The sequence below is a fragment of the Medicago sativa genome, chromosome 7 (assembly GCF_051527215.1).
Source record: "Medicago sativa cultivar Bolivia chromosome 7, Bolivia_mono, whole genome shotgun sequence".
NCBI classification, from domain to species: Eukaryota; Viridiplantae; Streptophyta; class Magnoliopsida; order Fabales; family Fabaceae; genus Medicago; species Medicago sativa.
Genome location: NC_140755.1, coordinates 29,758,018 through 29,772,543, shown reverse-complemented (window position 1 = coordinate 29,772,543; position 14,526 = coordinate 29,758,018). Strand labels below are relative to the sequence as shown.

The 14,526-nt window shown below is 39.3% G+C and overlaps 2 protein-coding genes, 1 long non-coding RNA gene and 1 pseudogene across 3 annotated transcripts; 2 read left to right on the top strand and 2 right to left on the bottom strand.

The window, feature by feature from the left end:
- Window positions 1–710: 710 nt before the first annotated feature.
- LOC146905484 (uncharacterized) lies at window positions 711–1,609 on the bottom strand. The gene is made up of 2 exons (XM_085728546.1): window positions 1,307–1,609; window positions 711–1,226 (listed from the first exon to the last, which is right to left on the bottom strand). Exons 1-2 carry the CDS (start codon window positions 1,607–1,609, stop codon window positions 711–713), a joined length of 819 nt encoding a protein of 272 aa, XP_085584672.1.
- Window positions 1,610–4,853: 3,244 nt separating this feature from the next.
- LOC146905483 (uncharacterized) lies at window positions 4,854–6,294 on the top strand. Its single transcript, XR_015019308.1, has 2 exons — window positions 4,854–5,048; window positions 5,898–6,294. It is a non-coding gene; the product is annotated as an uncharacterized LOC146905483 (long non-coding RNA).
- Window positions 6,295–7,680: 1,386 nt separating this feature from the next.
- LYK2 (Protein kinase superfamily protein) lies at window positions 7,681–10,136 on the bottom strand. The gene has a single exon (XM_085726938.1). The coding sequence runs from the start codon at window positions 9,876–9,878 to the stop codon at window positions 7,818–7,820; it is 2,061 nt and encodes a 686-aa protein (XP_085583064.1). The 5' UTR covers window positions 9,879–10,136; the 3' UTR covers window positions 7,681–7,817.
- Window positions 10,137–12,889: 2,753 nt separating this feature from the next.
- Window positions 12,890–14,262, top strand: LOC146905481 (uncharacterized; annotated as a pseudogene).
- Window positions 14,263–14,526: the final 264 nt, after the last annotated feature.

The following is a 14,526-nucleotide window of genomic DNA, read 5'->3' as shown; positions in this document are numbered from 1 at the left end:
AGCCAAACAATGTTCAGTGTCGTGCCCTGGTGCCCCTTGATGGAATTCGCAGTTGCGGTCGGCACGGTACCATGCAGGTAAAGGATTTTGCATGCGAGGTGGAGGCCTGGTTTGTACCAGATTTCTTGTAAGTATGGAGGGAAACAAATCCTTATACAACATGGGTATAGGAGGGAACTGGTTTCTAGGAGGGCGAGGTTGTTGTTGAGCTTGAGGACGATGCTGATGTTGAGGTGGTGGATAGTAATATGGTTGTTGCTGGAATTGTTGAGGGTTATGTGGTTGATAATTTGGTTGGTACAGTGGTCGATAATATTGTGGAGGTCCCTGAGGCCTTGGCGGTCTTTGTGGTGCGATGTTGGCAACATAGGGATAGTTTGAATGCACAGGCTGATATCCGCCATAAGCCACCATGCCCACTTCCTGAGTGTTCATCTTCGGATATCCATTTCCAAATTTCCTATTACCACTGGATGAACCACCTGATGAGTCACCTGACAACCACTCGATGAGCCACTTTCCTTAGCCATATGTCCCTTCCGGACCCAATCTTCAATGCGCACCCCCATGTCTACCATGTCAGTAAACTTTTGTGAAGCACATGCAAGCATCTTCTCTGAGTAGAAAGGGCTCAGAGTTTCATAGAATAAATCTGATATTTCCTTTTCATCTAGAGATGGGTGGATTTGAGAAGACTTTTGGATAAAGCATTATTCTTTGAAGGATTTTTTATGCCCCTGGGTCATAGATTGCAGCTCTTTCCTATTAGGTGCCAGAAAGGAGTTATACTTGTATTGCTGGAGAAACGTATTGGCCAGTTCCTCAAAAAAAGTAACACTCTTTAGATTCATGTACCAAGTATGTGCAGGACCAGCCAAACTGTCCTGGAAATAATAGATAAGCAGAGGCTCATTTTTCTTGTGAGCCGTCATCTTCCTTACGTACATGGTTAAGTGCATTTGTGGGCAAGTTTCTCCCGTGTATTTCTCGAAAATCGGTGTCTTGAACTTATGCGGTATCACCACGTCTGGGACCAGACAGAGGTCATTCACATTTTGATTGAACACCTCTTTACCCCGAATGTTCCTCAATTCTTTCTGTACTGCTTCAAATTTCTCTTCCAAGTTACCCATTCTATCATCACCAAGTACACTACCAGAATGATAAATCTGTCCTTCCTCCTGCTGAGCTGCGTCGATAGTAGGCCCTGCCTGTGTTACGGTAGCCTAAGGAAATTGCTGACCGTAAGGAAATGGGTTCTCATTAGCTCCGGGACGGAGACCGTCGTTAGTCATATGTGGCATACCCCATGAGTAACCTTTTGGCATGTCATACAGGGGTTAAAATTAAAGCTTTGAGGACCGGGAGGACGGAAATTCTCATTGTACATATCGTCAACCGAGGAACCTACCACAACAGGTTGCGTAGTTCCAGCGGCAGCAGGGGTTGGCTGTGGAGTAGAAACAACCACTGTAGGAATTGGCTCAGAGACCTCTGCTCGTTCCCTTTCGGCCATCATAACTTCCATCATAATCGTTAGCTTCTCTAGACCAACCTTGAGATTACTGACTTCCTCCCTAAGCTCAATGTTCTCCTGTTCAATAGACATTATTCTTTTTTTGATGTAGGCTCGAGTGTAGTGAATGCGAGTAGGTCTGTTCTGAGTATGCCGGGCCACTTTGTTTGAAATGGGTTGACCTTTTATAGAAAAGAAAATTGTGTGAGACTTTGAATTTATAAAATGCACATGATGTATGAAATGCTTATGGAGAAGATGTAAAAAAAAATTTGTTTATTGAAGGATTTGTCAAGGTGAATTGTAAACACCGCAAATGAACATGATTTCCTTTGAAAATTTGTAAAGATATTGCAATCAGTTCTACTTTCAAAAGGTAAGAAACCAAGGAAGTTCTTAACAAAAGCAAAACCTTAGTTAAGATTTTTTTTTTTTTAAGTTTGTATTTCTTGGTGTTCCACCTTTCAAGGTGGAATATCTCTGAAGTTTACAAAAACTTATCTAAGTCCTTCGATGTTTTGATGAGAAAAGTTTCTATGAATGTATGCATGTATGCATGATTATGCTACACAAATGGTGAAAACATGGTGTGGTTTAAGTCCATAAGTTGGAGCCCATGATAACAACGCCATTTGGTAAGGACTATGGTTTAATTTGAACTTGTAACAAAGGTTCTACCAAGTTCCCAAAGTCCAACTCCCTCCGAATTTTATTGGATACCGAAAAACACCCGGCCCAACAACGTTCGTAGGAAAGTCTCATTTGAGTGTAGTATCGCTTGTCGACTAATTCCGAGAAAACACCCGGTTAGCCACCGCACTACGTCCTTAAAGGCCAAGATGGGTTAAGGGTTACTAAAGGTCCTTAGCGTTCAACGGAAACTTAAGAGTAATAAAGTCTAAACGTGAAAACACACGCCGACATATATCACCTCAAGCTCCTCCTCTAAGTGTGGTTATCTCACATGTGTCAAGACACGAGTATACCCTCGGTATGACACTATGAGTTTACCACTCCTATCTTATATTTCTCTCAAGCCCGGGTTAGGACTTATCTCACCACTCATGTTTAGGAAAGAAGAAACAAGAAGGAAGAACATATATACACATATTTCCATATTTTTTTTTTTGATTTTAAGTAAGTTATAGCACAAAATTTAAATAAAGCCAAGTTAGGCTCAACCCTCTTAGGGGGGTCCCCAGTGAAGTCGCCATTTCTGTCGCGTCATTTTTCGGACGGTCAAATGCCATTTGATTGGCGTTCGACCCACTATTTTTATTTCACGACTGAACAATTAATTCTTTTCAAAAGAAAGTGGAAAAAGGTTCAAACACCACATTTTTAGGGATTAAGGGTTCGGGGGTTGGTTATATTTAGGGAAGGTGTTAAGCACCCTAAATATTCGTAGTACTCTACGAGAACCTCTTGATTTTATTTAACTTTTGTGCTATAAACTTGCTTGCTTTAAAAAATGAAATTTGCAATGATGAAAGAAAAATAGAGACATAATTTATCTACATTTTTATTGATTTGGAAGGACACATGTCCTTTACGTACCCGTGAGGGATCAAAACCTCGTAGTTCGGGATTGAAATTAACGTTTGATTTGTTTTTGTATTTTTTAATAGTTTTTGAAAAAATGTTTTAAAATGAAAAGCCAAATGGAAAATTGGAAATTGTTGGTATTTTTATATTGAAAGAAAGATGACTCAAAGTAGAATTAAATTGATTGATGATTTGATTAAGAAAGAAAATAAAATGAACTATCACTTGATTCAAGATCAAAGTTTGTTTATGAAAATATTTTTTGTGATTTTGATATATTTGCATGTTTTTGTTGTTTTGAATAATGATATGAAAATTATATAAGCAGAATGAGAAAAATAATGTTAAGCTGAAATATGAGGTTATTTTAACACGGACCAGAATATTCTGGAGAATGATTATATAAGCAGAAATATAATATTAACAGTTGATTTAGGACCAGAGCACTTTGGATTAATTTAATTAACAAGGACCAGATTGTTCTGGAGAATAATATAATATTAACAGTTAATTTAGGACCAGAGCACTCTGGATTGAGGTGTGTATTTAATGACAAAATTTAAATATGCATATGATAATAGTGGACAATAGAATGTGATCTAAAAATAAAATAAAAATGCATGAGAATTAAAATAAAAATGCTAAAGAAATTAAAATGCATGAAAGAAATAAAAACAATGAGATGCAGGGGAGTGTGAGCAGTATAATGGGGGTGCAGGAATTAAAAGACTGAAATTGGGCTAAAAAGGGAAGTTGGGGCGCGTTGGGCCCTGTTGGGTTTGGGTTTAGACCGGATCAGTTCAAAAGAACCGAACCTGTTTACTGAGTATATAAAGAGGGAGTCTGGTTTTTTTTCTTCATTTTTCATTTCACTTCTCTCTCTTCCCCTTATATCTCTCGGTTCACTCTCTCCCTCTTAAATATTCTTATGAGTTTTCCGGTGGGTTCCAAGAACACCACCGTGATTTCCAGATTCCGGCGGGTGGCTGCCGGCCAGAGGCGACGGCGCCACCGCGCCGGAACAAAACTTACTCCCCTTTTTTTTTGGTTCTTTCTACTTCTTTTCTTCCCCTAATTCTGATTTTAAACTCAAAGTTATCAAACCAAATACAAAACGACCTAGATCTAGGACGTGTTGAGGACGTGTTGGATTCGGTTTTGGGTGATGATGCTGATGCGTGTATTGTTGGATTTGATTGTTGGGTTGTGTGAATCGGCTTTGTGTTATATGTTGGTACTGGAAAGTTATGGCTTGTGTTATTGTGTTTTTCTTGCAGGTTTTCTTTTGATTGAAAATAGCTGTGAAAAATGGCTGTTTGTGTGTTGGTTTTTGCTGGAAAATTTTTGTCTCTATTTGCTGTGTGCAGGTGTTATTTTTATAGAGCTTGGATGAGACATTGTGTCTGTGAAACAGCAACACAACCTGCTTTGGCTTGGGCTCTAGAGGACATCACAGCTTGTTATGAGTTGATTTAGATATTTTTTGGACTTGAATTTTTTATGGACAAATAATAATAATATTAATAAAAATAAATGGATGGACTAAAAAATAAAAGATAAAATTTAAAATGAATTTAAAATTAACTAAAAGGAAATTTAAAAAAGGATAAAAACTAAAAGTAATAATAAATAAAAATTGAGAGAAGTGGGCCCGACTCGGAACCAAATATGAGGTATTTTAAAATACCTCTCTGCCGAATTTTCCACTGAAAAGTCAAAGAATGATCAGGGCCAAATGACAAGTGTCAGTGTATGAATTTAGGATTTTTGGTCAAAAATTTGGGTATGATAGCATGCTTTTTTACTCTTCATCTCTATCCAACAGCAAGAATATATGTCCCCGTCAAGGAACTACTGTCCGAAGATAACCCTGCCGTTTATAGGGAAACATCACTACAAGATTTCATTGATTGTTATAATCACAAGGGACTCAATGGGAATTCTGCTCTTTCCCATTTTATGTTACAACAGTAAATATGGAAGCTCCGTAAGTCTGATTATTTATAGATTTTTGGCTAAACTGCACTTTTCGCCTCCTAAGTTTCAAAAAGTTGCGATTTTGGCGCCCCTGTTTAAAAAAATTACAATTTTGGCCCCTTTCATCCCAAAATTGCTGAGAAGACGCCACGTGTCCCAATAAAGGGGTCATAATCGCAACTTTTTGAGAGGATAAAGGGTCAAAAATCATATTTCCCTTATGTTAAGGGGTCAAAAGAGCATATTTCCCTAAACATAGGGGGTTACTTTTGTCATTTTTTTCATAGGGGGCTAAAATCGCAACTTTTAAAAACTTAAGGGGTGAAAAATGCACTTTAAAAAATAAATAAGATTTTGGTAAAAATATAGATCAATTAAATAGGTTTTGAATCTGTGCGCAAAAGCCTTAAACCAGTAGTGATTTGAAATGTAAGGAGTATAAAGACAAAGATCATGCATCTGGTGAAACTGAGATCAACCAGTCCTAGACAGTAGACAGAATGGACATGAAATAATGCTATACTTTGAAATACAGTACTTTTTTATATATCACAAATCTGACTCAAACTTTTGGCTCCCAATTGCAAATATTTTTCTGGTGTTTCTTTGATTTCATGTTCAGAAGATAAAAAAGTTCCAAATTCCCTTGTTTAATCTATTATTGAAATTTTTATTGAAGCTGTTATCATTCGAAATATGATAGCTATTTATTTTTTTAGACTTCCCAACGAGAATATCGTGTTTTTAACTCTATTGCTAGAAGGGATAATGGCATTGAGGCATTCCCTTTATTTGATGAAGTATCAACCTTTCCCAAAGTTAAATCATTGAATGCTAATTTTCCTAACTTCCATGACAGGGTCCACAAATTTCAGTGGTTGTTCTTTGTCAAATTGCATCTTTCACCTGCAGATTCAAGACTGTATGCACATCACTGACAGGAAAATTCTCTTGCAGTCAGCACCACAACCCCTCAGTTTCTAAAGCATGAGGGTTAAATGAATCTGAGATTTGTTGTTTTTATGTAAAATTGTAAATGGTATTTGGTGTAAACTATAGAAAGTATACTTGATTTGAGCTGGAATAATAATTTGTGCATTATCATTTGAATTTTGATTATTGAAATTCAAATGTTGAGTAGTTGAGAGGATTAATAAAATTGATTGAAGAGCTTAACATTGAAATGTCATTTATGTTTGATTTTACACCAGTAGAACCCATCTATCTATTTATAATATATATTAAGCTTGAAGCAAGAATGATAGTGTCAACACTATTTTTTTGTCACATCAACAAATATTTAGGATCATTATTGGATCGATGTCCCCCAATTCCTCAGGCTCTATCTGTGAACATTGAAAAACTATTACAAGCAGGTAAAACATGCATGGCTCTATCAGATTTTATGTGTCTTAGCCACCATAATACACATAGATGTGAATTTGTTGCATTACAGGATGAGCGACTCGATCATATAAAGTAAATATTTGGCCAAAAACTGGAATATATGGAACTATGCAATCAGATATAATCAAAACATGTTGTCAGATGCTGAGTATAAGCCATGTCTTCAATACAAGGCACTTCGTCAAGCTTCTGCAACTGTTGCTCATACTCGTAATCCTACAACTTGTTTCTCTCATTCATCGTCTGTTGGATCTTGGATCAAGTTGCTTTCAATCACACAACTGGTAATCCCTCACTTTTCTTGTCCAAAAGTTTCTAACCATATCACCCTAACTGGTGATTCTACATTTAAAATCATAGGCTAGAGCCATATGATATATGCTGGATGGACAAAACAATTCCTTTAGGTATATGAGCCACTTGAGTTCCTTTTGACCATAAGCTTTTCTGATGAATATACTGTTTAGCAAATTTTTAGCTATTGAAAGCATCCAATTTATAACATATATTTAGTATTATTTTTTTTCTGGTAAAATCCATCGATTTTGATTGCGATTTTACAATTTCTTATACCGACTCTACAAAAGTAGCCGAGTAAAATCCTTCGATTTTGGTTGCGATTTTACGATTGACGATTTTGCTCTTCTCTTTCGACATGAAGTAAAATCCCGATTTTGACAACGTTGGTTATGAAGGTTTCCCAATCTATATATGTAAGCCCCAGTATCCATGGCCCACTTAGAGTTAAATTGAGCTTGAAATTAGGGGAGGAGCTAGTAGTTAGTTATAGTGAGAGCAAAATTGTTGAAGTATGTTATAAAGAGGGAGGAAAGAATAAAGGGTATGTGAAATGTAATTTGAAGTTGTTGGGCTTAGGGAGCCATAGGTGTTCACCTTGATTGGGCTCTTACATTTTTCGTATTCCTTCTTTCGCTTATGGCACCTTTTATTCCCAGCCGATTGAGTTTCTCGCACGTCCTGTGCAGTTCGGATTATAGAATCCGAACGACATAAACACCCTATAAAACCTTCCAAAACACATTAAAACATTTCGGATTTTAGAATCCGAACACGACACGTGAGAAACTTATATGGTGGGTAAAGTAATTGCCTTCCCTTACTATAGTAATACAATTTACAGATTATTACTGATTGGATTTTCCATCATAGTAAACATTGTATTCTAGGAACTTTTTGTGAAGTACTTGCTTGAGTAACACTCGATAGGGATAGGCTTTACAAATTTAAAGTAGGTCTAATTCATTTTGTAAACACCAATCATTGTACAAATTTTTAGATAGACAAACTATTGGACTTAAAAACAAGAAATCTTGATCACTATGTATTTTATTCATTTAACTGATTATTCATTTCACATACTGCTTTCTAGTGCTCCAACCAGAGGTTTGGAAGAGCTTTCACTCATCAAAACTTGTTGTTCTTCATTTGGTAATTCCTCCACCAATCTTGATAGCTTCTCAACAATTTCTCTTGCACTAGGCCTCAAACAACAATCTTCCTCCACACAAGCTCTTGCAATATTAGCCACTTCCAAAGCTGCATCAAATGAGAAATTCTCACCTAATGCACTATCTATCCACTCACTTAATAACTCATTCACATTATTTTCTGACATCAAAATTGTTTTTATTTTGTCACTAAGCCAAACACTTCCTTCACCTTTATCACAGCTTGATCCACTTATAGGTGTTTGACCAGATAAAACTTCTAACAAAACCACACCAAAAGCAAATATATCAATGCTTGTTGAAACTATACCTTGGTGAACATATTCAGGTGCTAAATAACCAATACTCCAAGAAGCATAATTAGTTGAATAAAATTGAGGATCCTCAGTTTCATTCTCAACAAAACTTGCCATACCAAAATTACCTAACTTAGCACCAAATTCTTCATCTAAGAAGATGTTCCTACTCTTCACATTTCTATGCACATAACTTGGTATCATTACATGGTGCATGTAATCCAAAGCACTTGCAACATCAAGACAAATCTTAAGCCTTTGGTTCCAATTCAAGAAACAGTAGCAAGATGAAATGAATTGATTCTTGATGGCCAAGCCACCATGAAGCCAATCTTTCAATGAACCATTTTTAGCATACTCAAAAACCAAAAATGACTCAGAATCTGACCCTTCTGAAATACTTGTTCCAAAGAGGCTAATTATGTTAGGATGATGATGAATTGCATCATGAAAAAGACCAAAGTCTAATTTTGACACCATCTCAGTTTTTACTCTTTTGATTGCCATGTTTTTACCATTTAAACAGCCATGAAAAACCGACCCTTCAATGTGACAATTTGAACTGAAATCCTCTGTTGCTTTTCTCAAATCATCAATTGTATATGTCTCCAGTAACATCTTACGCGGGGTCGCGTCAATGATTTTACTATCAAGTGTGTCCTGTGACCCTTCAAATGAAACTTTCTTATCACTAGTTGTTCTCACACTTTGATTTAGATGTTGTAGCTCCATATCTCTTTCTTTGCATGCATTTTCTTCAACCTTCTTTTGTTTCAACCAGATAAAGCAAAAAGCTACTAATAAAGCAAAGAAAATTCCAATTGCAACACCAATTAGACCAATATACAATTCACTCTTTCTCATTGTTGACTTCTTGTGTTGACTATTTATTGGAATATTATTGGTTTTTGGAAAATTTGTATTGGGTTGTTTTGGCTTAGCTAAAGGATCAAGGAAAGGTTTACCATTCAATGGAATTAGAATAGATGTAAAAGGTTCTAACCTTCTTTCTTCTGATGAAATGTTATTGGCAATAACAATAGCTTCTTTTGTAATATTGAACTTTAAGGCCAAATTTGAAATTGTATCATTTTCAATTATAGGATAAGAAAGAAGAAATTTTGGTTTTGGTATAACAAAAGAAGAAAAAGGGCAAGCACATTTCAAAGGGATAATCAATTTGAGTTCAGCATCAAGGTTCCAAGGTGACAAACCAAGGTTATTCTCTTTAATAGCTTTGCATGTTGTTAAACCTTCAAGTGATTGAGAAATATCATAAAAACTCTCACCTTTGATAGTAGTTTTTGTTAACTCAGCTTGAAAATCACCCTTTTTGCATTTGCAATCAATTGGTATAAGAAGAGGTTGATTCTGTGGAAGGAACTCAGTTTCTAAAGAGAAACCATTGGTTTCTGCTATGACAAACTTGTTGAGTCCTAAGTATAGGGTAAGATTTGAAAGAGAGTAGTAGTGAGAGTTTGTGAAAAAGAGTGCAAATGTTTCACAATGATGATTATGTGACTCATTTTCATTGCAATGGTAGCTAGAATCATGTGATGATGTTGTTTCACAGGTTAGAAGGTTTTTACCTAATGAAGAGAGAAAGAGCCAAAGGAAAAAGACCAAACCTCTCATGTGGAATGTAATCATCATTTCTACTATGCCCATAACCACTCAACTAGTTCTAACATGGACTGTCCTATTAAAATAGAACCCTTTTTTCTCTCTTTCTATCTTGGAGACTGAATATTTTTGGATCAATACAAAAAACTATGTGAAAGATAAAAGAATTTTTTTTCAATTTTGAGACAGGACTATTGGGAATCACAAAGTTTATTTTGCATATTTCGACCTTCATTACAGCTGTTTAGGTAAACATTTGGACTGGCCATGTGTATACAGCTCCCCTCTTCAACTGGTTCACTTGCAAGGGAGTGAGTATAGGCACCACTCTTATAAATTTATATATATGTGAAGAAGGTAACTGTTTGATTAGAAATGCTACTTGGACCTTGGTTTTAAATTGTGGACCACGCCATGTCACGCATCTCTAACACTAGGGTGTTTGGGGTTCGAACCTTTGTCCGTGCATATTATAATTATCCCTATCAACTGAGCTAAACTCATGGGGACAATCGTATCTCTTTTTTAATCACAACAATGATTACAAGTAGTGTATTTCTATGAGGAATACTGAACACAAATGAAAAATATTTAGACATACATTTAAATGAAAAAATAAAAAAATAAAAAAAGTAATTGAATGATGTGATTAAAAAAATTTCTCATATACTTTTCTTTATTTATGTGAGTGTATTCAAACATTTATTATTTGTAATTGTGCCTAAGTAAATAGTCCTCCTAAATATAACAACATTTAATTTTAGTCCCCTTAAATATTTATTAGGCTTTTGGTCCCTCCAAAAAAATTTATCCATGAAATTAATCCCTGCTCTACATTGAGTATTACACTAATTTTTAATAATAGGGACAAATTTCATGGATGAAAAATTTTGGAGGGGCCAAAAGTCTAAAGAATATTTTAGGAGGACTAAAATCAAATGTTGATATATTTATCGGTTATTTACTGATCGTACCTGATCAGAAGGAGACTGCCGGTGCCTTGAATGCGGTGCTTGTGACGGTGGTGGAATGCGTCTGAATGCTTCTTGGAGCGGATGGGGGGTGTGTACCTGCAGGCACTCCGACGCTCAAGTCAGTAGAGATCAGAGAGTGGGGGTTTTAGAGGGAGATAGAGCTCTACCTTGGGGACTGCGGTGAGTCCCCTATTTATAGAGGTGGAGGGTTGCAGAGCCGTTGAGGAGGCACACCTGGCTCTGGCGGTTGCGGGAACGTGCACAACGTGCAAGAGAGACGTTGGGGTTCGTTTGAACCGGTCTCTTTGCTTTGTGCACCCCCCCTTCAGGCGAGGGGGTATGTTGTGAGCAATAATGCCAAACGTGGAGTTTGGGCTTTGAATGATATTGGGCCTAAGTAAATGGGCCAAGAATCTCTTTGGCCGATCCAGAACAGTAGCCCCCCAAGTCGTTGCTCTTGATAAAGAGTGATGCCTTAAGTGCGGGCATTTTGCTCGTCAGGAGCCGAACTCAAGGAAAATTTAGTTGGTTCGTATCCTCGTGCTAGAGGAAGAGATGGATCTCGTTTAGCGGACTTATGCCTGCCTTGACATGGAAAATCGTTTGCGAGGCGGACTGAGAATGCTGAGACTTTGGGCCAGATAGGCTCGCCTGTCTCGAAGCGTTTGTTCTCCCTCTAACGATGTAAGCTCGCCTGTCAATGTGGCGGGGTCCGGCATACGTATGTCCGGCGATGAGATCGGATGGAAAGATTCCCACGTCAGGAAGTTTGGTCGGATGTCATTCCGTAATAAATGCCAACATCTCGAGGAAGAAGTTGAGGGGACATGACCTTTGGTTTCTGAGTGACACGTGTGTAGGCTGTTAGTAGCTCTTGAGTGCCTATAGTTTCCAGCGTGTTCTCGGGTTGTATTTCCGAGGTGTCATCATCACCGTTGATTGGATCCTGACGTTTGGAGAAACGTAGTGAAGGATCATAGCCCTTGGATGAAGGGGTATGATTGAATCTGGGCCGTCGAAGCAGCGTTTTAGAGGAGGAGCAGCGAGTGAGGGGATGCACCGGATATACTTTGTGACTTTTGGGTGGTTCGTGCGACGAGTATAAATAGCTCCACTGTTTTTTTGGAGAGCCATTGTATTTTCGAATTTCTTAGAGACTTAGAGATTTCCCAAAGTTTCCAGAGGCAAAGTTCTTCCGAGTTTTCGCATCCCAACCGCAACTTCAATCTCTTCTTCCTCACAGGTAGAGTTCTGAGACTCGTTTCTTTTACTTTTGTATATTAGTTTCTGTTTTGCTCTTAGAAATCGTTGGAATGCATACTTCTAGGGCAGAAGTAGTTTGACTCGGTGGTTTCCGCCGTTGGTTTAGGCGTTTTCCACCGTACATCAAGAAGTTTTGTAGGTATGCTGTCTGTTTTCTTTTTAGTGTTTAGAGAAACATTGGCGACAAGCTTGTGCTTCTTCCATAAGCTTTGGGTCTGTTCGTTGAGGGTAGATCCCCTTGATGCGTGAGTTGATTTTCTAGACCTCTTAGCTTCTTTGTGGTAGCGATTTGATCCCTTCCTTGCCATGGCCGACCTGATAGGTGAAGGAAGGGTGGATCTGACTGTTAGATTCACTTTTTCATTTGCTTTTTCCAGATCTGTCATGGCTGACGAGAGAGTTGCTGCATCCGTAGTTATGAGGCCCGGAGAGGAACCCTTAGAAACTGAATCGGTGTTTGCCACTGATGGTGTGAACGAAGCACCTTTTGACCTTATCGGTGAAGGTGGAGATTGGGAGCTGATTCTGCCGAGCACGTCCAACCGGGTGTGTTCGGGGTATGCAAATTACGTATTTCCCATGTATGAAGTGATTTTCAAAGATATGGGTTTTCGGCTCCCTTTCTCTAACTTCCAGCGGGAGGTGCTTCGCTGGACCAAGTTGTCACCTACTTAAATCCATCCAAATTCTTATGCCTTTATGAGGGCTTTTGAATTGTTGTGCAACCATCTTCGCATCCCTGCCTCCAAGAATGTCTTTTTCTCCTTCTTCACCGTATAGCGGGGTACGGACTGGGTATCTTTTCGCCAGACCCAGAAGATGTTTGAGGCCTTTGCCGGGAAGATCCGGGGTTTCAAAGAGCGTTTCTTTCTGGTTCGGCCTAAGAATGCGGCCGCCCTGGAAAATCTCTTGGAGGCTGTTAAGGAAAGCGGGCAGGAGCGTCGTCCTTACTTCCCCCTATGCTGGTCTCAGGACCATTTTGCTTATGATCCGAGGGACTTCGGTCGGACCGTTGCCACTTTGAGTGATGAAGAAAAAAGCCTTCGACGGGGGAACCCATTGATGAACGCGGACGGGACCCCAGTAACAGAACCCCGCTTCATCAACACTTATGAGTTGTTGACTTCTGATAATTATGATGTCTGTCTTGGTAGCTTATTTTCTTGTTTTGTCTTCTTGCTGTCCTTTCGTTTTGTTTCTCCTAACTGACAAGTTTTGTCTTGTGTTTGCAGAGAAAATGAAGAAAGACTTGGGAGCTCTCGTGAATGCGGCCAGCAAGAAGCTCTCGGCCAAGAAAAAGCGTAAAAATGTCCAGTCTCATGAGCATCTGATCTCTGGGTCTGGTCCTAGCTCAACCCCTGGTCCTGTGGTGGATTTGGATAGGGAGGAGCCACCCGAGGAGCTGGTGCAGGATCCTGCCAAGAGGCAGAGGGTGAGGGTGTCCTCTGAGGATCCAATCACGCCAATCAAGGTCGTTCCCGTCCGTTCTGAGAATGGAGACTTCCTCCAGTTGCCGAAGGTGTGGTCCGAGCCGGAGCTGTGCGGTCCCCAGTCGACCCTTTTCTTGGATGATTCTGAGCTGAGGATTATCCAGGATCTGGGTCCAGCTGGTCAGAGTAAGGCAATAACTGATGGGGTTATTGCCACTATGAAGGCTTTGGAGGTCGCTGCTGCTCTGAACAACGCTTCTCTAGACAGTGAGTTCGGGTCGATGCTCTGGTGCGGGAGAGGGACGTTTTGACCGCCAAGGTCGCTGCTCTTGAGGAGGATCAAAGGAGCAAGAGGTCCGTCGCTGAGGAGCGTGACCGTGAGGTTGCTTCCTTGAAGGAGCAGTTGTCCGGGGCTCAGACTGCTCTGGAGCAGGCGACCACGTCTTCTCAGAAGCTGGCTGAGGAGAAGGCTTCCTTGGAGGAGACTCTGGAGAAGGCGGACCTCCCTGGGGATGATGAGGCAGAAGACCTTGCTGTCCTGCGGCGCGCCGGCCTTGTGGACAGGATTGGTGAGCTGGAAGGAAGCTTGGTGGAGGCCCTCCAGCTCGGCTTTGATCGGGCAGTGGCCCAGTTGAAGGTGACGAACCCTGGCTTTGAGCTGAATGTCGAAGGAATCATCCTCTTAGTGAGGTGAAAGACGGGGTGATCGTTCCTCCTCCTGATCCTGAAGATGACGGGCATGTTGATGAAGCCCAGGCCTGATGAGGCTTTGTAATTAATATCTTCTTCAAAATCTTGTAATGACATTGTGCGCCCTTAGTGGTTTTAGCACCTTATAATATGATCGTTTCATTTTCAATTATACTTGTTTTTGAGTTTTGCATGCTCGTTGTGTGAGGCTTTACTTCTGTTTGAAGTATATGTTTGAGAGCGAACTATCTACCTATCTTGTGTGTTTGACAGACTGTAATAATTCGTACGCTCTTAGCTGCTGTCGAGAGCGGATTATCTATTTGCCTTGTGTTT

Excerpts from the sequence above, each read along its gene's own strand:
- LOC146905484 (XM_085728546.1), bottom strand. The coding sequence starts at position 1,609 with ATGTCTATTGAACAGGAGAACATTGAGCTTAGGGAGGAAGTCAGTAAT. Across the intron at positions 1,227-1,306 it reads GCCAAAAGGTTACTCATGGG|GCTACCGTAACACAGGCAGG; the intron begins GTATGCCACATA and ends CAATTTCCTTAG.
- LYK2 (XM_085726938.1), bottom strand. The coding sequence starts at position 9,878 with ATGGGCATAGTAGAAATGATGATTACATTCCACATGAGAGGTTTGGTC.